General features: G+C 41.0%; 1 protein-coding gene across 2 annotated transcripts; it reads left to right on the top strand.

The window, feature by feature from the left end:
- Positions 1-1918: 1918 nt before the first annotated feature.
- On the top strand, positions 1919-23713 carry LOC109891205 (advillin). Of its 2 annotated transcripts, XM_020483565.2 has the most exons (20): positions 1919-2125; positions 4150-4272; positions 4378-4452; positions 12872-13068; positions 15333-15441; positions 15557-15667; positions 17185-17390; positions 17607-17685; positions 17801-17899; positions 18061-18214; positions 20210-20310; positions 20429-20566; positions 20693-20851; positions 21054-21233; positions 21494-21645; positions 21887-22031; positions 22232-22420; positions 22551-22619; positions 22933-23043; positions 23211-23713. In XM_020483565.2, exons 2-20 carry the CDS (start codon positions 4213-4215, stop codon positions 23322-23324), a joined length of 2448 nt encoding a protein of 815 aa, XP_020339154.1. In that variant the 5' UTR covers positions 1919-2125; positions 4150-4212; the 3' UTR covers positions 23325-23713. The 2 variants fall into 2 exon arrangements, with proteins under 2 accessions (XP_020339154.1, XP_031681197.1); XM_031825337.1 differs by lacking the exons at positions 1919-2125; positions 4150-4272; positions 4378-4452 and adding an exon at positions 10965-11244.
- Positions 23714-24709: the final 996 nt, after the last annotated feature.

The following is a 24709-nucleotide window of genomic DNA, read 5'->3' as shown; positions in this document are numbered from 1 at the left end:
CGCCTTCTGGATGACAGCGGGGTGAACAGGCAGTGGCTCGGGTGGTTGATGTCCTTGATGATCTTTATGGCCTTCCTGTAGCATCGGGTGGTGTAGGTGTCCTTGTCACTTGTTAAATCCACTTCAATCAGTGTAGATGAAGGGAGCCTTGTTAAGCCTTGAGACAACTGAGACATGGATTGTGTATATGTGCCATTCAGAGGGTGAATGGCCAAGACAAAAGTTTGTTGTGTGTATCAAGAATGGTAAAGGACATCCAGCCATCTTGACATAACTGTGGGAAGCATTGGAGTCAACATGGGCCAGCATCCCTGTGAAACGCTTTTGACACCTTGTAGAGTCCATGTCCTGACGAATCGAGTCCGTTGTGATGGCAAAAGGGGGTGCAACTCAATATTAAGGTGTTCCTAATGTTTTGTGCACTCAGTGTACACTTAATTATTTAGATTTTTCCTTTATTTTGGCAGTTACCTGTACTTCTAGAGTGCAGCTAGATTTGGCTTTAAGGACATCCAGTGAGAGCATTCTAAAAATCAATAACGCCATTTGAAACATAATCAGTGTAAAGTGAGTGTCACGTAGCTCTGTGTCATCATGTGAGATTCTCTCCACAGTATTGGCCTCTACTGGAGATGGCTCTCAGGACCTCTCCACAGTATTGGCCTCTACTGGAGAAGGCTCTCAGGACCTCTCCACAGTATTGGCCTCTACTGGAGGTGGCTCTCAGGACCTCTCCCACAGTATAGGCCTCTACTGGAGATGGATCTTATGACCTCTCCTACAGTATAGGCCTCTACTGGAGATGGCTCTCAGGACCACTCCACAGTATTGGCCTCTACTGGAGATGGCTCTTAGGACCTCTCCAACGTGTTGGCCTCTACTGGAGATGGCTCTCAGGACCTCTCCACAGTATTGGCCTCTACTGGAGATTGCTCTCAGGACCTCTCCCACAGTATAGGCCTCTACTGGAGATGGCTCTTAGGACCTCTCCTACAGTATAGGCCTCTACTGGAGATGGCTTTTAGGACCTCTCCTACAGATAGGCCTCTACTGGAGATTGCTCTTAGGACCTCTCCTACAGTATAGGCCTCTACTGGAGATGGCTCTTAGGATCTCCTCTACAATATAGGCCTCTACAGGAGATGGCTCTTAGGACCAATCCTACAGTATAGGCCTCTACTGGGGATGGCTCTTAGGACCTATCCTACAGTATAGGCCTCTACAGGAGATGGCTCTTAGGACCTCTCCTACAGTATAGGCCAGTACTGGGGATGGCTCTTAGGACCTCTCCTACAGTATAGGCCTCTACAGGAGATGGCTCTTAGGACCTCTCCTACAGTATAGGCCTCTACTGGAGATGGCTCTTAGGATCTCCTCTACATTATAGGCCTCTACAGGAGATGGCTCTTAGGACCAATCCTACAGTATAGGCCTCTACTGGGGATGGCTCTTAGGACCTCTCCTACAGTATAGGCCTCTACTAGGTATGACTCTTAGGACCTCTCCTACAGTAAACCTTCTACCTGGAAGGACCTTCTAATGCCTAGTCATTATAGGCAGCAGCTGCATTACAGCATCAATAGTCCATTGTGCAGTGCATCATTTATCAAAACATCTATAGCTCTGTGGCTTCCTTCCTCATACAGCCAGATGCATTTCCTGGCAAAGGGAGGGTTATTTATTACTCCCCCTCCCTCCCTTTCATTCTCCACCTCCTCTCCCCCCCTTCCCTCCCACCTCCACTGTCACTAATGTGTCCTTTAAGCCCGTGGTCTTTTGAATATGAGTCGTGTCTGCTCTCTCATTTCCCTGCTGATTTGTGTATCTTTCCTTTTCTCGAATAAGAGATTGGATGGAGCGATAGGAGAGGTCCTGGAACATGCAAACTCAGTCAAATCTCCCAGGGTCCAAGGGCCAGGAGGAGGAAGAGGAGAAGAAGCATGCTTTGATGCTCCAGTGACAATCCTAAATCCTCTGGTACTCTCCTGGGGATGTACTGCTGTGTCCAACCTTGAGTCAACAGAAGAACCATCCAGACACACACAGAGACACTTATTCCTACAATCAAGCAAGTAACTTTCTAGCTGGACACCCTTGTCTTCTACCTCTGCAACAGCAACTCCAGGTACTGTTTGACTTGATCATATCTGCCCTCTGTGATTTCTGAGTTTCATGGTGTGTATTGAGAGAAGATAATCAGGATGTTTTATAGCTGGATCGATATAGGCATACACAGCTTTGACCATCAGAACAGTAAGATACAGTATGTTGTGGACTTTGTGACATTGACTGAATCTAATGTATAGTAATGGATGTCAATGGCAACGCAGTGCTTTTGAATGCGTCTCCCTCTTTTTCCGACAACACCCATTTTTTGATGCAAATACAGTGCCATGCGAAAGTATTCGGCCCACTTGAACTTTGCGACCTTTTGCCACATTTCAGGCTTCAAACATAAAGATATAAAACTGTATTTTTTTGTGAAGAATCAACAACAAGTGGGACACAATCATGAAGTGGAACGACATTTATTGGATATTTCAAACTTTTTTAACAAATCAAAAACTGAAAGATTGGCCGTGCAAAATTATTCAGCCCCTTTACTTTCAGTGCAGCAAACTCTCTCCAGAAGTTCAGTGAGGATCTTTGAATGATCCAATGTTGACCTAAATGACTAATGATGATAAATACAATCCACCTGTGTGTAATCAAGTCTCCGTATAAATGCACCTGCACTGTGATAGTCTCAGAGGTCCGTTAAAAGCGCAGAGAGCATCATGAAGAACAAGGAACACACCAGGCAGGTCCGAGATACTGTTGTGAAGAAGTTTAAAGCCGGATTTGGATACAAAAAGATTTCCCAAGCTTTAAACATCCCAAGGAGCACTGTGCAAGCGATAATATTGAAATGGAAGGAGTATCAGACCACTGCAAATCTACCAAGACCTGGCCGTCCCTCTAAACTTTCAGCTCATACAAGGAGAAGACTGATCAGAGATGAAGCCAAGAGGCCCATGATCACTCTGGATGAACTGCAGAGATCTACAGCTGAGGTGGGAGACTCTGTCCATAGGACAACAATCAGTCGTATATTGCACAAATCTGGCCTTTATGGAAGAGTGGCAAGAAGAAAGCCATTTCTTAAAGATATCCATAAAAAGTGTTGTTTAAAGTTTGCCACAAGCCACCTGGGAGACACACCAAACATGTGGAAGAAGGTGCTCTGGTCAGATGAAACCAAAATTGAACTTTTTGGCAACAATGCAAAACATTATGTTTGGCGTAAAAGCAACACAGCTCATCACCCTGAACACACCATCCCCACTGTCAAACATGGTGGTGGCAGCATCATGGTTTGGGCCTGCTTTTCTTCAGCAGGGACAGGGAAGATGGTTCAAATTGATGGGAAGATGGATGGAGCCAAATACAGGACCATTCTGGAAGAAAACCTGATGGAGTCTGCAAAAGACCTGAGACTGGGATGGAGATTTGTCTTCCAACAAGACAATGATCCAAAACATAAAGCAAAATCTACAATGGAATGGTTCAAAAATAAATAAATAAACAAATTAGAATGGCCAAGTCAAAGTCCAGACCTGAATCCAATCGAGAATCTGTGGAAAGAACTGAAAACTGCTGTTCACAAATGCTCTCCATCCAACCTCACTGAGCTCGAGCTGTTTTGCAAGGAGGAATGGGAAAAATGTTCAGTCTCTCAATGTGCAAAACTGATAGAGACATACCCCAAGCGACTTACAGCTGTAATCGCAGCAAAAGGTGGCGCTACAAAGTATTAACTTAAGGGGCTGAATCATTTTGCACGCCCAATTTTCAGTTTTTGATTTGTTAAAAAAGTTTGAAATATCCAATAAATGTCGTTCCACTTCATGATTGTGTCCCACCTGTTGTTGATTCTTCACAAAAAAAATACAGTTTTATATCTTTATGTTTGAAGCCTGAAATGTGGCAAAAGGTCGCAAAGTTCAAGGGGGCCGAATACTTTCGCAAGGCACTGTACATTCGTTCTGCAGTAAAACTCCATAAATCCTGAAATTGATATTGAAGTCATTTTTAATATCCATCTCAATAACCTCCTGTGTCCGATAATGCAATTTGGTTCAGTGGTTACAGAAATACTCCTTCTTCCAGGGTCCAAAAATCAGGTCCAAGGAACTTTCCCTCATAGATTGAGATTGCCTGTATCTGAGAAACATGGAGTACACATTCAGAGCAGTATCCCACAATCCTGGGATTATAATCTGGCGAATCGAGGTAAGGCAGCTGTCAGTCAGTGTATTCTTTGAAAATGATCAGGGTGTGGATTTCACAAAGTAAGTTGTGAAAAAGACAGACGTCTGCATTTCTTTGTCCTCACAGAAAATGGAGCTGGTGCAGGTCCCTGAAAAATCACATGGAAACTTCTACGAGGGCGACTGCTACATCCTACTCTCTGTGAGTCTCGGGGCCATGATACTCATCAGGGATGTCATATCAGCACATTAATTTGTTGAATGAGGGAGTTATGATTTTCAGTGCCTAGTGAAAGTCTACACACCCCTCTTCACATTTGTCTGTCTTAAAATGTAATCTAAAAGGGATTCAATAGTTTTTTCCCCTCTACAGATATACACAACTTCTCCCCAAAAATTTTGTGGTACTTTTTACCCCTTTTTTTGTGATATCCAATTGGTAGTTCCAGTCTTGTCTCATCACTTCAACTCCCAACTCGGGAGAGGCGAAGGTCGAGAGCCACGCATCCTCCGAAACACGACCCTGCCAAGCCGCCCTGCTTTTTGACACACTGCTCGCTTAAGCCGGAAGCCAGCCGCAACAACGTGTCGGAGAAAACACTGTACAACTGGCAACCGTGTCAGCGTGCAAGTGCCCGGCCCACCACAGGAGTCGCTACAGCGCGATGGGAGAAATACATCCCGGCCGGCCAAACACTCCCCTAACCTGGACAACGCTGGGCCAATTGTGCCAATTGTGCCCTGCCTCATGGGTCTCCCGGTCACGGCTGGCTGCAACACAGCCCGGGATTGAACCCAGATCTGTAGTGACGCCTTTAGCACTGCAATGCAGTGCCTTAGACTGCTGCGCCACTCGGGAGGCCTACTCCACATTTTCAAAGTGAAAGAAAGCTATAGAATAATTTCCAAATTAACACAAAAAAAACTAAGATTTCTTGAATGCGCATGTCTTCACACGCTAGAGTTAATACTTGGTGAAAGCATCTTTGGCAGCCATTACAGCTGTGAATAGTTTTAAATACGATTTTACCAACTTTGCACAACTCTTAGCGCAACATATATCCATCATTTTTGTCAAAACTGGTCAAGCTCAGTAAATTTGCTTGGGAATCATTGATGAAAAGCAATATTTAATCCTTGTCTCAGATTTTTTAAATAGATTTAAATCGGGACTGAGACTGGGCCATTCAAGACCACTCAACTCCTCTTGGTATGCCATTCTGATGTCTTTACATAAACATTTGTGTAATTGTCCTGCGGAAATATAAAACCCTATCCCAAGGTTAGGTTTTCAGAAGACTACGGTAGGTTTTCCTCTCAACTTTTTACCTGGGATTTGCTCCGTTCATATTTATTTTGACCCTGGCAAACTCCCCAGTCCCTGCCAGTGACAAGCATACCCATAACATGATGCTGTCACCACAATTCTTGAAAATACAAAGGGATCCACAACATTGCATTCACTCCATACTAGCCTGTGTGATAAAGTAAAACATCCACTCCAAATCATCCATTCTGTTTCCAACAAGGATGTTAAGCAATACTGCAAGACAACACAGTGAATACATTAAGTAAAAAAACTACAGGTTTGGGTCAAATCCAATACATTACAGAGGGAAACCCTCTCTATTTTCAAGTATTGTAGTGGCAGCATCATGTTATATGTATGCTTGTCATCGGCAGGAACTGAGGAGTTTGTCAGGATCAAAATAAATATGAAAATAGCAAAGCCCAGATAAAAAGTTAGAGGAAAACCAGCCTCAGCCTTCTGAATACCCTTGGATAGAGTTTTATTTTACAGCAAGACAATTACACCAATGTTAATGCCAAATACACACCAGAATGGCTTTCAAAGTGGTGTTGAGTGTTTCTGAATGGTCAAGTCTCAGTCCTGACTTAAATCTGCTTGAAAAATCTGAAACAAGGTTTGAATATTGCAGTCCATCAATGATTCACAACCAAATGTAATGTGATTGAGCAATTTTGACAAAAACAATGGATATGTTGCCCTATATGTTGGTAGAATCATTTTCTAAATGATTCACAGCTGTAATGGCTGCCAAAGGTGCTTCCACCAAGATTTTATTTTTATTTTTATTATTTAACCACATATTGACTAGGCAAGTCAGTTAAGAACGCATTCTTATTTACAATGACGGCCTACCCAGTCCAAACCCAGACAACGCTGGGCCAATTGTGCGCCGCCCTATGGGATTTCTTAACTCTGGGTTGTGAAAACATACGCAATCCAGATATATTTGTCTTCCTTTAAACTTTGAAAATGTTGTGTTGATCTGTAGGGAACCCCCATCCCCCACACACACATTTAATCAATATTTAGATTGAATTTTAAGGCAGCAAAATGTGAAGACTGTACATAGGGTGTGTAGACTTTCACTAGGCACTGCATGTTAATTAATGCCCTGGAGGGAATCAGTGTGTTTGCTTTGGAGTCTGTTTTGCATGATTATCATAGTGGTGACAGTATTTGCTTGCTAACGGCTATATACCATTGGTCCTGGTTTGATGGCCTGTGAGTCACAAAATGCTCTTTGTGATGTTTCCTCTTTCTATCTCTGTCGGTTTGTTTGTTTATCTGTCCGCCTCTACCTCCTCTTCTTTCAATCTCCCTCCATGCTTTTTATCTCTTTCTATCTCCACCCTCTCCCTATCTGTCGCTCTGTTAATCTATCTACAGTGCCTTCAGAAAGTATTCACACCCATGACTTTTTCCACATGTTGTTGTGTTACAAGGTGGGATTAAAATGGATTTAATGGTCATTTTTTTGTCAATGATCTACATAAAAATTATAATATTGGTCCAACATTTTTTCATGAAAAATAAAATACTAATATACATTATCTTGATTACATAACTATTCAACCCCCTGAGTCAATACATGTTAGAATCTGTGAGTCTTTCTGGGTTAGTCTAGGATTTTGCCTGTGCTTAGTTCTATTCTGTTTATTTTTATCCTAAAAAAAACTTCCTAGTCCTTGCAGATGACAAGCACACCCATAACATGATGCAGCCAGCACCATGCTTGAAAATATGAAGAGTGATACTCAGTCATATGTTGGATTTTCCCCAAACATAACACTTTGTATTCAGGATATAAAGTTAATTTCTTAGCCAAATTTTTTGGGGCCTTTCATGCCTTATTGCAAACAGGATGCATGTTATGGAATATTTTTTTATTCTGTACAGGCCTACTTCACTCTGTCATTTAGGTTAGTGTTGTGGAATAACTTCAATGTTGTTGATCCATCCTCAGTTTTCTCCTATCACAGCCATTAAACTCTGTAACTGTCACAATTGAAATCCCTGAGTGGTTTCCTTCCTCTCCGGCAACTAAGTTAGGAATAATGCCTGTATATTTTTAGTGACTAGATGTATTGATACACCATCCAAAGTGTCATTAATAACTTCACCATGCTCAAAGGGATATTCAATGTTTGTTTTTTGTATCTTTACCCATCTACCAATAGGTGTCCTTCTTTGCGAGACATTGGAAAACCTCCCTGGTCTTTGTGGTTGAATCTGTGTTTGAAATTCACTGCTCGACTGAGGGACCTTACAGATAATCGTATGTGTGGGGTACAAATCATGTTAAACAACATTATTGCACATAGAGTAAGTCCATGCAACGTATTATGTGACTTGCAATAACAAAGGGGTTGAAGACATTTTAGTAAAAACATCATTCAACTTTAACATTATGGGGTATTGTGTGTAGGCCAGTGACACAAAATCTCAATTGAATCCATTTTAGTTTCAGGTTGTAACACAACAAAATGTGGAAAAAGTCAAGTGGTGTAAATACTTTCTAAAGGCACTGGATCTATTTCTCTCGCTCTCTCAATTCAATGGGGCTTTATTTACATGGGAAACATGTTTACATTGAGAAAGCAAGGGAAGTAAACAATAAACAAAAGTGAGAAGACAAAACATCAACAAACAATTATTAGAAATTAACAGTAAACATTGCACTCACAAAGGTTTCAAAATGATAAAGACATTTTAAGTGTAATATTATCAACTATGTACAGTGTTTTAGCAATGTGCAAATAGTTGTAGTAGGAATAGTAGGGAAGATAAATAAACAGATAAGTGTTGGTGGTATTTACAGTGTTGTTTCTGCTCCACTGGTTGCCCTTTTCTCATGGCAACGGGCCACACATCTTGCTGCTGCGATTGCACGTTGTGGTATTTTGCTAAACAAATATGGGAGTTTATTCATGTTTTATTTGTTTTCAAATTCTTTGTGGGTCTGTGTGATCTGTGAGAAATATATATCTCTAATGGGGTCATGCATTTGGCAGGAAGTTCAGCTCAGTTTCCTCCACATTTTGCGGCCAGTGTGCCTGTCTTCTCTCGAGAGCTATGGAGCTATGGCGGACTCTCGCAATAGCAAGGCTATGCTCACTGAGCCTGTACATAGTCAAGGATGTTCTTTAATTTTGGGTCAGTCACAGAGGTCAGGTATTCTGCCACTGTCTACTCTCTGTTTAGGGCCAGATAGCATTCCAATTGGCTGTTTTTTGGTTAATTAATTTCCAGTTTGTCAAATAGTTCTCTTTTTGCTTTCTCATAATTTGGTTGTGTCTGATTGTGTTGCTGTCCTGGAGCTCTGTGGGGTCTGTTTGTGTTTGTGAACAGAGCCCCAGAACCAGCTGGCTGAGGGGACTCTTCTCTAGGTTCATCTCTCTGTATGTGAGGGCTTTATGGTGGAATGTTTGGGCATCGGTTTGTTTTAGGTGGTTGTACAATATAACACCTCTATTCTGGATTTGGATAACTACCGGATATAGTCCTAATTCTGCTCTGCATGCATTATTCTGAGTTTTGCGTTGTACACAAAATATATTTTTGCAGAATTCTGCATGCAGCGTCTAAATTGGGTGTTTTTTCAAATTTTGTGAATTCTTGGTTGGTGAGTGGACTCCTAGACCTCACAACCAGAGGACAATGGGTTCTATAACTGATTCAAGTATTTTTATCCAGACTCTAATTGGGATGTCGAATTTGATGTTCCTTTTGATGGCGTAGAAAGCCCTTCTTGCCTTGTCTTTTAGATCGTTCACAGCCTTGTGGAAGTTACCTGTGGTGTTGATGTTTAAGTAATGCTTGACTTGGGATGAAAGAAGTGCAGGAGCTGTCTTTTTCCAAGTTGGTTCATTAGACTATGCTCGCCGAAATTCACAAATTACATTATGCTACAGAGACCTGATTATTCACTGTTAATGGTTTATACAAATTTTCCATTACTTCTCCAAGATTTTTAACCACGTTTTCATGACTATTATTATAGCGTACATTAAAAGTAAGCATTATTGACACTGGAAGGCTGCTGTGTCTGATCCCATGTAAACTTACCATCTCCTGCCATTGTGCCCTTGATCAAGGCACTTAACCTTCAACTAAGTAGAACTCCAGTTGTCACATGTTGTCAACATGTGGTCAACCCTCAATCTGGAGAGCTCCTGGGTGAGGAGGCTTGGCTATTGATCCAGCCCTGAAACACACAAGTCTACCCTGTTGAGCAGCTCCTGTTTTGACTACTATGTGGTTAGACCAGGGCTTGAACAAAAGCCTGCACACTCAGTAGCTAACCCGGAGGATGGTTACCACCCTTGATATAAAATATTGCAACATTACAACAAAATTATTTTGTCTTTATAAAATGATTCCCTCATTCAATGAATCAGGGATCAAATGGATAAAGTAAGCTACTTCAAAGCCAGGTATCTAACTAGACATATTTATATATAAGGCTATAATATTCATGTTTTGGGGGAGATCTATGCACAGCATGTTATTTGTCAATTAGACTATTCTTCGAATATTTTTTAACATTGTTGCAATTATGGCTACTGTCTAGTAGAGGGGAATCCCAACTTTCCAACATTGCAGATTTATTTAGGCTCTACAGTGGTGGTGGAAATGTGACAAAGACATTAATGCTTAGTTAGCTATAGCAAGATAACTTGTAGAAATGATGTTTTGAATTGGCTATCTAGTTAGTCTCGTCTGTAATTATTTTATACCTTCTGCTGAAATGTCGCGCTCTTCCTCAGGCAACGGCCCACTCGCACTGGCACACAAACAGCACACACAGACAGGCACTGAAGGGTCATTCCCATTTAAAAATGTGCCTTTAGTTGAAAAATGATTCAACTAATTTCCATGACTTTACAATCCCTAATTTGACAACTTGGAACAGCATTCAGGCTGGCACATTTTCAATCTGCGCACTTTCAAACAGTTTACTGTTACGCACAGATTCACAGACTAGCAGCAAATAAACTTGAACAAAACGGAATCAGGAAATGAATGCCCACTCTCCATTGCTATTCAATGCAGATCTCGCCTTCATTCCACTTCGATCAATCATTTTTTGCCTGTGTGTGAATCTGGGCCCAGCGATAGACTACTTTGTTTTATAGAGGAGGTGGTACGCAGTTCCCCTAAACTTTGAAGTGCCGGTATGGCGCTCTATACTGCTCTGGCCGAAGTCAAGCAATGTGTCACGCCCTGACCTTAGAGAGCTTTTTATGTCTCTATTTTGGTTTGGTCGGGGTGTGATTTGGGTGGGCATTCTATGTTTTTTATTTCTTTGTTTTGGCCGGGTATGGTTCTCAATCAGGAACAGCTGAGTATCATTGTCTCTGATTGGGAAACATACTTAGGTAGCTTTTTCCCACCGATGTTTTATCGTTTTTTTTTCTGTTTAGTGTTCTTCACATGACAGGACTGTTTCGGTTTCGTGTATTCACTTTGTTATTTCTGTTTATGTGTTCAGTTCAATAAAAGTAATGAACACTCACTACGCTGCGCTTTGGTCCGATTCCTCCTCTTCCGACGACGACACCCGTTACCCAATGTGTTTAGGCCAGGAGCTCAACTTTCAACATGCCTCCTAATGAAAAATCGTTTATTTTTTATTTTTATGTTTGCAAATTTATTTACAAAAACAACAGATATGTAAATAACGTAAGTATTCAGACCCTTTGCTATGAGACTCGAAATTGAGCTCAGGTGCATCCTGTTTCCATTGATCATCATTGAGATGTTTCTACAACTTGATTGTAGTCCACCTGTGTAAATTCAATTCCTTCGACCTCATGGCTTGGTTTTTGCTCTGACATGCACTGTCAACTGTGGAACCTTATATAGACAGGTGTGTGCCTTTCCAAATAATTTCCAATCAATTGAATTTACCACAGGTGGACTCTAATCAAGTTGTAGAAACATCTCATAGATGATCAATGGAAACAGGATGCATCTAAGCTGAATTTCGAGTCTCATAGCAAAGGGTCTGAATACTTATGTTAATAAGATATTTCTGTTTTTTTAAATTTCTAACATTTCAAAAAACCTGTTTTCACTTTGTCATTATGGGGTATTGTACGTAGATTTGTAAGGTAACAAAATGTGGAAAAGTCAAGGAGTCTGATTACTTTCCGAATGCACTGTGTACGTGGTCTGTCGTATGGTTTTTTGGTAAGATGCCAATTTGACATTTGCTCAGGACATTGTTTTCACTGAGGAAATGTTGGTGTCTGCTGTTGTTGATACTGCAGAGGATTTTTCTGTGATTGCTGTTCACACAGATTCCACAGTAATTATTGGGGTGAAATTTGTCTCCACTTTTGTGGCTTGTGGTGATCAGACTTTGGTTCCAAATATTGGGGAATACGCCAGACCTAAGAATAATGTTTAAGAATAGCCCATTTGAATTTGTGGTCTGTATATTTTATCATTTTGTTTAGTATACCATTAACAACACAGGCCTTTTCAGGTTGGAGGGTTTGTATTTGTCCGGTAGCTCATCCAATGTAATTGTAGAATCCAGTGGGTTCTGGTAGTCTTTAATAGCTGATTTATGCTGTTATTCTTTGCCTTATTCTAGAATTGATTACATTAGATTTTTCTCTCATCAATCTACATATAATACCCCATAATGACAAAGTGAAAACTGTTTTTTTGAAATGTTAGAACTGTTGTTATATTGCTGAAGAGGTTGGAGAAGTGGTTTATCCATACATCTCAATTTTGAATAGATAGCTCTTCATTAAACCATTTCTCATTGCTGTTAGTTTTCTTAGGTCCTCTGCCTGAATTAAAATGTGATATGTTAGCTGATAGGTCAAATCTATTGTTCAGGCTTCCTACTTCTAAGTTTACACCTTCACTATTGCAGGGAATCATTTTGTCCAGGAAGTTCTCTAGGGGTGATTGGCTTTGTTTTTGGCCACCTTCCATCGATAGCGTTTCTCAATAGCATGCAGTTTTTTTCGGCTTCGGTGCCTCATGGTTGAGTATTGCTCTCTTCAAGTAGATTGTGATTTTGCTGTGATCTGATAGGGGTGTCAGTGGGCTAACTGTGAACACTCTGGGTTAAGGTCAGTGATAAAGTGGTCTGCAGTATTACTGCCAAGAGATGAGCTATAGGTGTACCTACAGATGTAGTTCCCTCGAAGCCTATCATTGACTATGTACAGACCCAGCGTGAAACAGAGCTGCAGGAGTTGTGACCTGTTTATGTTGGTTGTTTTGTTGTAGTTGTGTCTAGGGGGGCATATTGATCTCTCTCTTTATCTCCCCCTGTCTATCTCAGACCCAGAAAGTGGGTAGCTCTCTCTCCTATGACATCCACTACTGGATCGGCTCCCAGTCCAGTCAGGATGAACAGGGTGCGGCCGCAGTCTACACCATCCAGCTGGATGAGTTCCTGGGATCAGGGCCCATCCAGCACCGCGAGGCCCAGAACCATGAGTCGGATGCCTTCCGGGGATACTTCAAACAAGGGGTCATGTAAGTATATACAGTGGCTTGTGAAAGTATTCACCGCCCTTGGAATTTTTCCTATTTTGTTGCCTTGCAACCTGGAATTAAAATAGATTTTGGGGGGGGTTTGTATCATTTGACTTACACAATATGCCTACCACATTGAAGATGCAAAATATTTCTTCTTGTGAAACAAATGACAAATAAGACAAAAAAACTGAACTTGATGGTGCACACCTATTGGGGTATGTCTCTATAAGCTTGGCACATCTAGCCACTGGGATATTTGCCCATTTGTAACAATCTTCTTCATCTGAGGAATAGGAAAGATCGGACCAAAACGCAGCGTGGTAAGTGTCCATGTTAATTTAATAACTGAACACGAAATACAAAATAACCAAGTGAAACAACGAAAATCGAAACAGTCCTGAAAGGTGACACAACACAAAACAGGAAACAACTACCCACAAAACCCATGTGGGCAAGAGCTACCTAAGTATGGTTCTCAATCAGAGACAACGATAGACAGCTGCCTCTGATTGGGAACCATACCAGGCCAAACAAAGAAAACATAGAAAAACAACAGAATGCCCACCCCAACTCACTCCCCGACCAAACCAAAATAGAGACATCAAAAAGGAACTAAGGTCAGGGCGTGACACCATTCTTCAAGGCAAACTGCTCCAGCTCCTTGAAGTTGGATGGGTTCCGTTGGTTTATAGCAATCTTTTAGTCATACCACAGATTCTCAATTGGATTGAGGTCTGGGCTTTGACTAGGCCATTCCAAGACATTTAAATGTTTCCCCTTAAACCACTCAAGTGTTGCTTTAGCAGTATGCTTAGGGTTATTGTCCTGCTGGAAGGTGAACCTCCGTCCCAGTCTCAAATCTCTGGAAGACTGAAACAGGTTTCCCTCAAGAATTTCCCTGTATTTAGCTCCATCCATTATTCCTTCAATTCTGACCAGTTTCCCAGTCCCTGCCGATGGAATAACATCCCCACAGCATGATGCTGGGGATGATGTTCTCGGGGTGATGAGAGGTGTTGGGTTTGTGCCAGACAGCATTTCCCTTGATGGCCAAAAAGCTAAATTTTAGTCTCATCTGACCAGAGTACCTTCTTCCATATGTTTGGGGAGTCTCCCACATGCCTTTTGGCGAACACCAAACATGTTTGCTTATTTTTTTCTTAAGCAATGGCCTTTAACTGGCCACTCTTCCATAAAGCCCAGCTCTGTGGAGTGTATGGCTTAAAGTGGTCCTATGGACAGATACTCCAATCTCCACTGTGAAGCTTTGCAGCTCCTCCAGGGTTATCTTTGGTCTCTTTGTTGCCTCTCTGATTAATGCCCTCCTTGCCTGGTCCATGAGCTTTGGTGGGCGGCCCTCTGTTGGCAGGTTTGTTGTGGTGCCATATTCTTTCCATTTTAAATAATGGATTTAATGGTGCTCGTGGGATGTTCAAAGTTTCAGATATTTTTTTAGAACCCAACCCTGATCTGTACTCCACAACATTGTCCCTGACTTGTTTGGAGAGCTCCTTGGTCTTCATGGGGCCGCTTGCTTGGTGGTACGCCTTGCTTAGTGGTGTTGCAAACTCTGGGGCCTTTCAGAACAGGTGTATATATACTGAGTTCATGTGACAGATCATGTGACACTTAGATTGCACACAGGTGGACTTTATTTAACTAATTATGTGACTTCTGAAGGTAATTGGTTGCACCAGATCTTATTTAGGGGCTTCACAGCAAAGTGGGTGAATACGTATGAACGCACCACTTTTCCGTTTTTTATTTTTTAAATAATTTTTTTAAACAAGTAATTTTTAAAATTTCACTTCACCAATTTGGACTATTTTGTGTATGTCCATTACATGAAATCCAAATAAATATCCATTTAAATTACAGGTTGTAATGCAACAAAATAGGAAAAACGCCAAGGGGGATGAATACTTTTGCAAGGCACTGTACATAAAATATATATAAATATATACACAGAGACAGAGATGGGGAGAAATCAAACAATCTCATCGTTATACTCTGTTCAGTATTCCCATTCTGATCTTATTCTGAGGCACTGTGGGTAATTATTCTGTGGGTGTAGGTTGGGCAAAGCAGCATAGTTATCAATGGTGATTAGTGTACCCACCCATACAGATTTGATTATTGAGCAAAAGCTCTTATTTCAACGTCACTAAAAACACAATGTATATTGTGCACGCAATATTGTGCACGTAATAAAACCAAGAGAAATGTATTTTATAGCCTACTTACCTCTCTGTCTCCTACAGCTATAAGAAGGGTGGGGTGGCATCAGGAATGAAACACATAGAGACCAACAGTTATGACATCCAGAGACTGCTGCATGTGAAAGGGAAGAAAAGGGTCAGCGCCATGGAGGTGAGAAACATGGATACAGGTGGATTTCATTCTGTGTAACACAACAGGAAGTGCTGCTGAAAATGCTTGAAAATGAACTTGTAATGTATCTGGCACAATTCTGCCTATACTGTAGGTAGAGATGAGCTGGAAAAGCTTCAATCTTGGGGATGTCTTTCTGTTGGACTCTGGTAAAACCATAATTCAGTGGAATGGACCAGAGAGCAACAGACAGGAGAGGCTCAAGGTACGGTAACGATCTGTGCAATTGTTATTCTCAAGGAGTGCATCAATAGTGAAGTCAATGTAATCTTATTACACCTACCTCCTATCAGTGACACGATGAAGCTAATTCCACATTGGTAGCTCAATAAACCAAGAGTGGTTGAAGTGAAATCCACTTTACTCCCCTAAAGATTGGCTGAAGAGACCCCTAGTAGAAACACATTAGAAGCAACACTTTAGATTAGAATCACAGTAAATCAATCACGCACCTCTGGGTTATTCCACCAATTCTGTGCCTTTTGAAAATATTTGATTTCACCTAATTTTAACATTCTGTCATAAAGAGCACATGTTCATGTAATGCGGTGTGTGCTGGTGGCAGGGAAGTCAGGCGCAGGAGAATGAACTTGGTAAAAATGGAGCTGTTTAATAAACATTCCAAAAACCTCAGAAAACCAGAGTATACAAATATAACATAATAGGGTGCAAAACCCGTCGCACACCAGAACAAATAACACACCTACATACAACAAACAATCTCTGACAAGGACATGAGGGGAAACAGAGGGTTAAATACACAACATGTAATAAATGGGATTGGAACCAGGTGTGTAGGAAGACAAGACAAAACCAATGGAAAATGAAAAATGGATCAATGATGGCTAGAAGGTCGGTGACTCGACCGCCCTCTCCGAACAAGGAGAGGGACCGACTTCGGCGGAAGTCGTGACAGTTCAACTTTATTCAAAACAAATCTTTCCATCTTGAAAGGTTAAATAAATAAAAAATACTATAATAAGTGCCTATTAAGTGCCAGAAAAAGTAACAGGGTTGATGATTTCATCTTAAATCCGACATAAATCCCATTGTGACAGGGGGAATGGAAGCTTGTTGTGTGCAACAGAGAGCGGCAGTTGAATGCAAGCTTCACAAAAAAACGTTTATCTCGCCTGTCTATCTTATGGGTAACAGGGTTGACAGGTGTTATGCTCGACCTGTTTAGTTGTCCCATCACAAAACACCAGAAAATTGACAAAAAGAGTAGAACCAGCTCACTTGCATTTACACTATGATTTCAATGTTTCTTTTGGAAAAAATGATCCAAAACTCAATAAAAATGCAGTTATTGTAACAGAGTTGACCTTAAAAGAGGGAGACACGTAAATTGAACCACTAATCACATTAAATAAATAATCTTTTGAAATTAATTTGGCAAATCAAGTTAATAACTAGGGCTTTACAAAGATGGTGAACCTTGGGAAATGTTTGGTGGGTTGAAATCTTCCTAAAAGTGACACAGGGACGATAGAGGGACATGTACAAATGCAGAGGTTTTGCACTTTATAAGCCATAATTCATATAAAAAAATCTGATTTATCGAATTCTCCAGGTGGTATATATTAAAGGGCACTTCATTTAATTTAACAGACTTTTAAAATGCAATATTGGTGAACAATTTCTACTGAAAATATCAAAGGGACGCAAGATGCACTCTTTTCATGGTACGACATCTTTAACTTTACATTCTGTGACTCTTAGGGCATGCTGCTGGCTAAAGACATTCGGGACAGGGAGCGAGGGGGTCGGACGGAGATAGGGGTGATAGAGGGGGAAGCAGAAGCAAATTCCTCTAAACTGATGGACATCCTGACTAGCATCCTGGGGCAACGGACCTCCAAGCTGCCCAGTGGAACGCCTGATGAATTAGCTGACCAACAACAGAAAGCACAGCTTACTCTGTACCAGTGAGTGGCTAAGGGCCCATGTCCAGATGTCCTGTATTTTTGCATGTTTGGATTGTGTCAGGCATTTATTCCAAAAAAAGTTAACTCCAAAAAGTTTAAAACTCATTCTGAATCATAGTTAGCCTAGTCCAAGCCATGTTTGGCATGACAATAAGATACAAGGAGTTGATATGATAGCATGCTTAGTCATTAGTAAGTATGTCCTGTCCCCAACAGTGTATCTGATGCTGAGGGCCAGATGAAAGTCATAGAAGTTGCCACTAGGCCACTGGTTCAGGACATGTTGAATCATGACGTAAGTCTGCAAAGCAGAAAATTGTACAAGTCGGACATCATTTGATATAAGCATTATGAAGAGTTGTGGGCTCCCAGTTATAGACATTTGCTCATGTGACTTAATATTTCTCCAGGACTGTTATTTCCTAGACCAGGGAGGGGTGAAGATCTTTGTGTGGAAGGGGAAGCGAGCCAACAAGGCAGAGAGACAGGCTGCCATGTCCAGAGCTTTGGTGGGTATAAGAGATCACACATACTGCATGGTATCTTCTTTTTGTTTCCTCTTTTGTAACAAAAAATCAGCTATAGTGGCAGCTTGAGTTTTGTGTGCCAAGTAACCAGTTGCAGTATCTGATGGGAATGCACTGAATCTGTCTCCTTCCTCTGTGAACAGGAGTTCATTAAGCTGAAGAACTACCCCACCACCACCAATGTGGAGACAGTGAATGACGGGGCAGAGTCTGCCCTCTTTAAGCAGCTGTTCCAGAGTTGGAGTGTGAAGGATCAGACTGTAGGCCTGGGCAAAACACACAGTGTGGGGAGAGTGGGTATGTGTTTCTATGTTAGGTACCAGATCCAAATCAATAGCTAGAAATGGGATAAAAGTTATTGTCTTTAAGTGACTACCTTTCCCCCTTTTGGATGTATGTTTGACATGAGGGCTTGGAAAATACTATCTTTAGTATCTAATTGCTCACTTTGTATTTGTCTATATTTTGTGTAGTCATTAAAACTCGTTTTTCAACCACTCCACAAATTTCTTGTTAACAAACTATAGTTTTGGCAAGTCGGTTAGGACATCTTCTTTGTGCATGACACAAGTAATTTTTCCAACAATTGTTTACAGACAGACTATTTCACTTATAACTCACTCTATCACAATTCCAGTGGGTCAGAAGTTTACATACACTAAGTTGACTGTGCCTTTAAACAGCTTGGAAAATTCCAGAAAATTATGTCATGGCTTTAGAAGCTTCTGATGGGCTAATTGACATCATTTAAGTCAATTGCAGGTGTACCTGTAGATGTGTTTCAAGGCCTACCTTCAAACTCAGTGCCTCTTTGCTTGACATCATGGAAATATCAAAAGAAATCAGCCAAAACCTCAGAAAAAAAATTGATGGTTCATCCTTGGGAGCATTTCCAAACGCCTGAAGGTACCACGTTCATCTGTACAAACAATAGTACACAAGTATAAACACCATGGGGCCACGCAGCCGTCATACCTCTCAGGAAGGAGACGCGTTCTGTCTCCTAGAGATGAACGTACTTTGGTGCGATAATTGCAAATCAATCTCAGAACAACGGCAAAGGAACATGTGAAGATGCTGGAGGAAACGGGTACAAAAGTATCTATATCCACAGTAAAATGAGTCCTATATCGACATAACCTGAAAGGCCACTCAGCAAGGAAGAAGCCACTGCTCCAAAACCGCCATATTTTTTATTATTATTATTATAATTATTTTTTTTACCTTTATTTTACTAGGCAAGTCAGTTAAGAACAAATTCTTATTTTCAATGACGGCCTAGGAACAGTGGGTTAACTGCCAGACTACGGTTTGTAACTGCACATGGGGACAAAGATCGTACTTTTTGGAGAAATGTCCTCTGGACTGATATAACAAAAATAGAACTGTTCGGCCATATTGACCATCGCTATGTTTGGAGGATAAAGGGGGAGGCTTGCAAGAGGAAGAACACCATCCCAACCTTGAAGCGCCGGGGTGGCAGCATCATGTTGTGGGGGTGATTTGCTGCAGGAGGGACTGGTGCACTTCACAAAATAGATGGCATCATGAGGAAAGGAAAATTGTGGATATATTGAAGCAACATCTCAAGACAACAGTCAGGAAGTTAAAGCTTGGTCACAAACTGGTCTTCCAAATGGACAATGACCCCAAGCATACTTCCAAAGTTGTGGAAAAATGGCTTAAAGACAACAAAGTCAAGGTATTGGAGTGGTCATCACAAAGCCCTGACCTCAATCCTATAGAAAATGTGTGGGTAGAACTGAAAAAGCGTGTTCGAGCCAGGAGGCCTACAAACCTGACTCAGTTACACCAGCTCTGTCAGGAGGAATGGGCCACAATTCACCCAACTTATTTTGGGGAGCTTGTGGAAGGCTACCCGAAACATTTGGCCCAAGTAAAACAATTTTAAAGGCAATGCTACCAAATACTAATTGAGTGTATGTAAACTTCTGACCCACTGGGAATGTGATGAAAGAAATAAAAGCTGAAATAAATCATTCTCTCTACTATAATTCGGACATTTTACATTCTTAAAATAAAGTGGGGATCCTAACTGACCTAAGACCGGGTATTTTTACTATGATGAAATGTCAGGAATTGTGAAACTGAGTTTAAAAGTATTTGGTTAAGGTGTATTTAAACACTTTTTTTTGTTTGTGTGTTATTATAAGTGTTATATCATAGTTTTGATGTATTCACTATTATTCTACAATGTAGAAAATAATACAAATAAAGAATGAGTAGGTGTGTCCAAACTTTTGACTAATACTGTATACATATATATGTTAGCCAACGTCACTCAGGAGAAGTTTGATGCCACACGGATGCATGTGATGCCAGATGTAGCAGCACAGGAGCGCATGGTGGATGATGGCACTGGCCAAGTGCAGGTAAACTCACAAAAACATTAACTCTGATTTATGTAATTTGTTCCAAGATATCTCTCGGTCATTTGACTCACTGTTTGTTCCTTGTGGACATTTCATACACTCTCTGTGACACATGCAGGTGTGGCGTATCGAGGACCTGGAGCTGGTCCCAGTGGAATCCCAGTGGCATGGCTTCTTCTATGGAGGAGACTGCTACTTGGTCCTCTACACTTATGAGGTCCACAACAAACTCAACTACCTCCTTTACATGTGGCAGGTAAAGGAGCTCACTGCCATTGTAGAACGCATGAAGGTTCATCCATTTATTTGGAATAACATGGCAATAAAATTGCATTACTTTAGACCTAAATACATCATCATTATAGTTCATATTTTTTTTCAGGGGCGTCATGCCTCTCAGGATGAGATAGCGGCATCTGCCTTCCAGGCCGTGGCCCTGGATCAAAAGTATGGTGACCAGCCTGTACAAGTAAGGATCACCATGGGCAAGGAACCCAGACACTTCATGGCCATGTTCAAGGGTAAAATGGTTATATTTGAGGTGAGACAGTTTTATTTTTTGATTTAATGGTACAATGATACAATTTAAGAATTGTGAAACTGGTTTTCATTTTCTGATATCCATGGATTGTCTTTTGTTTATCTGTGATTATAGGTTGATTTAGGATTTCAAACCATGAAGTACTTGATTACAAGATATTTAAATCAAACCTGACCTGCTCTCCTCATCTTCTGTTCCTCAGGGTGGTACCTCCAGAAAAGGGACATCTGACCCAGAGCCCCCCATCAGATTGTTCCAGGTCCGCGGTTCTGACGCCTCCAACACCAAAGCCATCGAGGTGCCGGCCCTGGCAGCCTCGCTCAACTCAAACGATGTCTTTCTGTTGAGGAGCCAGTCCGGGATTCACCTGTGGTGTGGCAAGGTACTGTAGGGAGGATAAATAGATATATCCAGGTGTGGAATCTGCTGGTTTTCTGTTCTACCAGATAATTAATTGCACACACCTGGTGTGACAGGTCTAAATCAGTCCCTGACTGAAGGGGAACAATTAATAAAATGAAGTGGAACATGCTTCGAGGTCCAGAGTTGAGTTTGTGGGGTATAGGGAATAGGGTGCCATTTGGGACACAGACACAGAGATGTTACAACATTCTGTTTAATAGTCTCTCTCTGATTGGCCAGGGATCAAGTGGGGATGAGAGAGCCATGGCTAAGGAGGTCAGTTCTGTAATTGGACAGCACTCAACTGCTGAGGAGATCGTGGCGGAGGGTCAGGAGCCTGTTGAATTCTGGGATTTACTTGGAGGGAAGGCCCCTTATGCCAACGACAAGAGGTAATAAACCTCTTGTCATAAAGTATGTCAGTATGTTACCTTGCCATTATCTGTATTTCAACCAAATATTCTCTCATATAATGTCAATTGGAGCAGCTGTATTACGTTAGTGAAGTGATTGCAATCCTAAAACATGTACAATTGATTGATGTGAGTCACTGTGCTAGATATGTTGGATTTCAAGTAAACAGTTTGGTGTATTTACATTTGTGTGTGTGTGTGTGTTTCTTGTCTCTGAAAGACTACAGCAGGCTGCTCTGGATCATCAGCAGCGTCTCTTTGAATGCTCCAATAAGACTGGCCGTTTCATCGTTACCGAGGTGACCCAGTTCACACAGGATGACCTCAGCGAGGATGATGTCATGCTACTAGACACGTGGGACCAGGTACAGTGTGTATTGTTAAAACACAACTTGCAATGTTAACCAAATTGGTATAAAGTAAATCACACAATTATAAAACATATTACTAACAAAAAGGTAATAGGTCTGCAATCAAAGCGCTGTCACATGAAGCTTACTTTATTTTGTATATTTTATATTACATTTGTGAACTGTCATCAGATATCTGATCATGTTGCATCCAGGTTTTCCTCTGGGTAGGGAATGAGGCCAATGAGTTGGAGAGGAAGGAGGCTGTGGTCACCAGTCAGGAGTACCTGCGAACCCACCCAGGGTCCCGGGACCCTGACACCCCCGTCCTCCTCATCAAGCAGGGGTACGAACCCCCCACCTTCACCGGCTGGTTCACCGCCTGGGACCCCTCCAAATGGAGCGTGAGTGCAAGTGATCTCCTTCTCTTCCAGTTGAACTCTTGGCCTGTGTGTGTGTGTGCGTCAAATTGTACACAACTGTTTAAGTATATAGATTCCATAAATAATACTGTACACACATTTGTTGTTTTAGGGAGGGAAAACTTACGAAGAGCTGAAGAAAGAGTTGGGGGAGGTGACATTCCTCGTAAGGATCACAAATGTAAGCACAATTTTATTTATCTATGCATTCACCAAAACTTGGTGTAAAGAGGGGGATTGAGAAAATTATGAGCTGAATCTATCAATCAATTGACCTAACCTTGCTGTGAACTCAACCCAACAGACGAAGGGATACCTCAATTGTATTGGCCCTGTACACACTCAGGCCATTACAACAGATTTACAACCCACTTTGGTTGTGATACAACTGATCGTTTAGTTTGTCTGAACAAACATTATTACACATCCATTATGCCTCGGCAGCCGTTGTGTAAAAGAAAATTGTCAGACAAAGACTAATCTTTGCCTCTCAGGAGCAGAATGGTGTTGAGACCAAGAAGAACTTCCAGTCTTACCCACCTAAGGACCTGATCAACAAACTAGCCAATGAGCTGCCTAAGGGTGTCGAACCCACCCAAAAGGAGGTAGGTGTACTGAGCTGCTATAATGAAGTGACTAGTGTTCAAAGTACTGCCACACTGATACACTCAGATGCTGTAGTACAACTTGTTTTAAGTGTCTTGACAAATGTATTCTTTACACTTGAATGTTGCCTTGAAACATGTAAATGGTCTCCTCCTCTGTCTTCCAGAAACATCTCTCAGACTCAGACTTCAGTGCCATATTTGGAATGTCTAAAAACCTGTTTGCCAGCCTGCCTCTATGGAAGCAGCTGAGCATTAAAAAAGGCAAAGGCTTATTTTAAGGGGACTGAATCTCTCATAATGTTGCATCAATTTCCAGATGTTTAAATTTGCAAAGCATACTAATTGTACCGTTCCAACATTACTTTTAATTTGTGTCTTATTATTTTGTTCTAATTTCAAAGACTGTCGTAAATTCAATGGACGTCAGAAGACATTAACTGAGATATTTAATGTTTTGTGCACTTAAAAAAACATTTTGATTGTACATGTCTACCTCTCAATCAAACATCCATGTTAAATACAATCAATCGAATAAAGACATCAATGTGTGTATTCTCAATGATTATATTATTGCCTCTTCGGACCACGCACAACTACCATATATCCTGTAGTTTAGTTGATTGTAATATGGTAGGACTCAATATACAAATAAAAAAGGGGATATGTCTATCATTGTTATGTGTGTTTCATGCGTGCAGTTCACAAGAGGCTTTCAGGGTCTTGATTTCTTGGTGTAATTATCTTTCTCCTAATCCATCTTCAATAAATTGATGTTAATAATGTCAAAATCAAACATGCATAATTGTGAATGAATTGTTCTGAGTCCTGAATATATATTTTATGGCAAACTATTTTTATTAGCAGACATTTTTGGAGGTGTGTTGTGTTCAATGCAATGCATGCAACCTTTGTACCATATCGTTGCACTATATTCGGGGCGTGTCTATTCCTATGTCACCACGTACCCTATAGTTATGTACACATTGAAACAACAACAGAATCTAAAGCAGAGATACAGAAATGCACTATAGAAAAAGAAGGAACAGCACTGTCAGAAATCAACTCAATGTAATCGAAGACTCCATAGACTCTAACCACTTCTGGGAAAATTGGAAAACACTAAACAAACAACAACACGAAGAGTTATCTATCTAAAACTGAGATGCATGGGTAAACCACTTCTCCAATCTTTGTGGCCCAATAACAAAGAACAAACAGCAAAAACATATACATTGTCAAATACAAATCTTAGAATCAACTATTAAAGACTACCAGAACCCACAAAATGCAAACCCTCCAACCCAAAACGGCCTGTGGTGTTGATGGTATCCTCAATGAATTTAGAAAATATACAAACCACAAATTCCATTTGGCTATACTTAAACTCTTTAACATCATCATTAGCTCTGGCATCTTCCCAAATATTTGGAACCAAGGACTGATCACCCCAATTCAGAAAAGTGGAGACAAATTTGACCCCAATAACTACCATGGGATATGCGTCAACAGCAGCCTCGGAAAAATCCTCTGCATTATCATTAAAAGCAGACTCGTACAATTCTTCAGTGAAAACAATGTACTGAGCAAATGTCAAATTGTTTTTTTTACCAAATTACCGTACGACAGACCACGTATTCACCCTGCACACCCTAATTGACAAAGG

This window comes from Oncorhynchus kisutch, linkage group LG5 (genome assembly GCF_002021735.2).
Source record: "Oncorhynchus kisutch isolate 150728-3 linkage group LG5, Okis_V2, whole genome shotgun sequence".
Classification (NCBI taxonomy): domain Eukaryota; kingdom Metazoa; phylum Chordata; class Actinopteri; order Salmoniformes; family Salmonidae; genus Oncorhynchus; species Oncorhynchus kisutch.
This window is presented reverse-complemented; position numbering and strand designations above follow the sequence as displayed.

Coding starts and splice junctions, on each gene's coding strand:
- LOC109891205 (XM_020483565.2), top strand. CDS start 4,213: ATGGAGTACACATTCAGAGCAGTATCCCACAATCCTGGGATTATAATC. Junction 20,852..21,053: donor GTAAAATGGTTATATTTGAG/GTGAGACAGTTT, acceptor TCTGTTCCTCAG/GGTGGTACCTCCAGAAAAGG. Junction 22,032..22,231: donor TACTAGACACGTGGGACCAG/GTACAGTGTGTA, acceptor TGTTGCATCCAG/GTTTTCCTCTGGGTAGGGAA.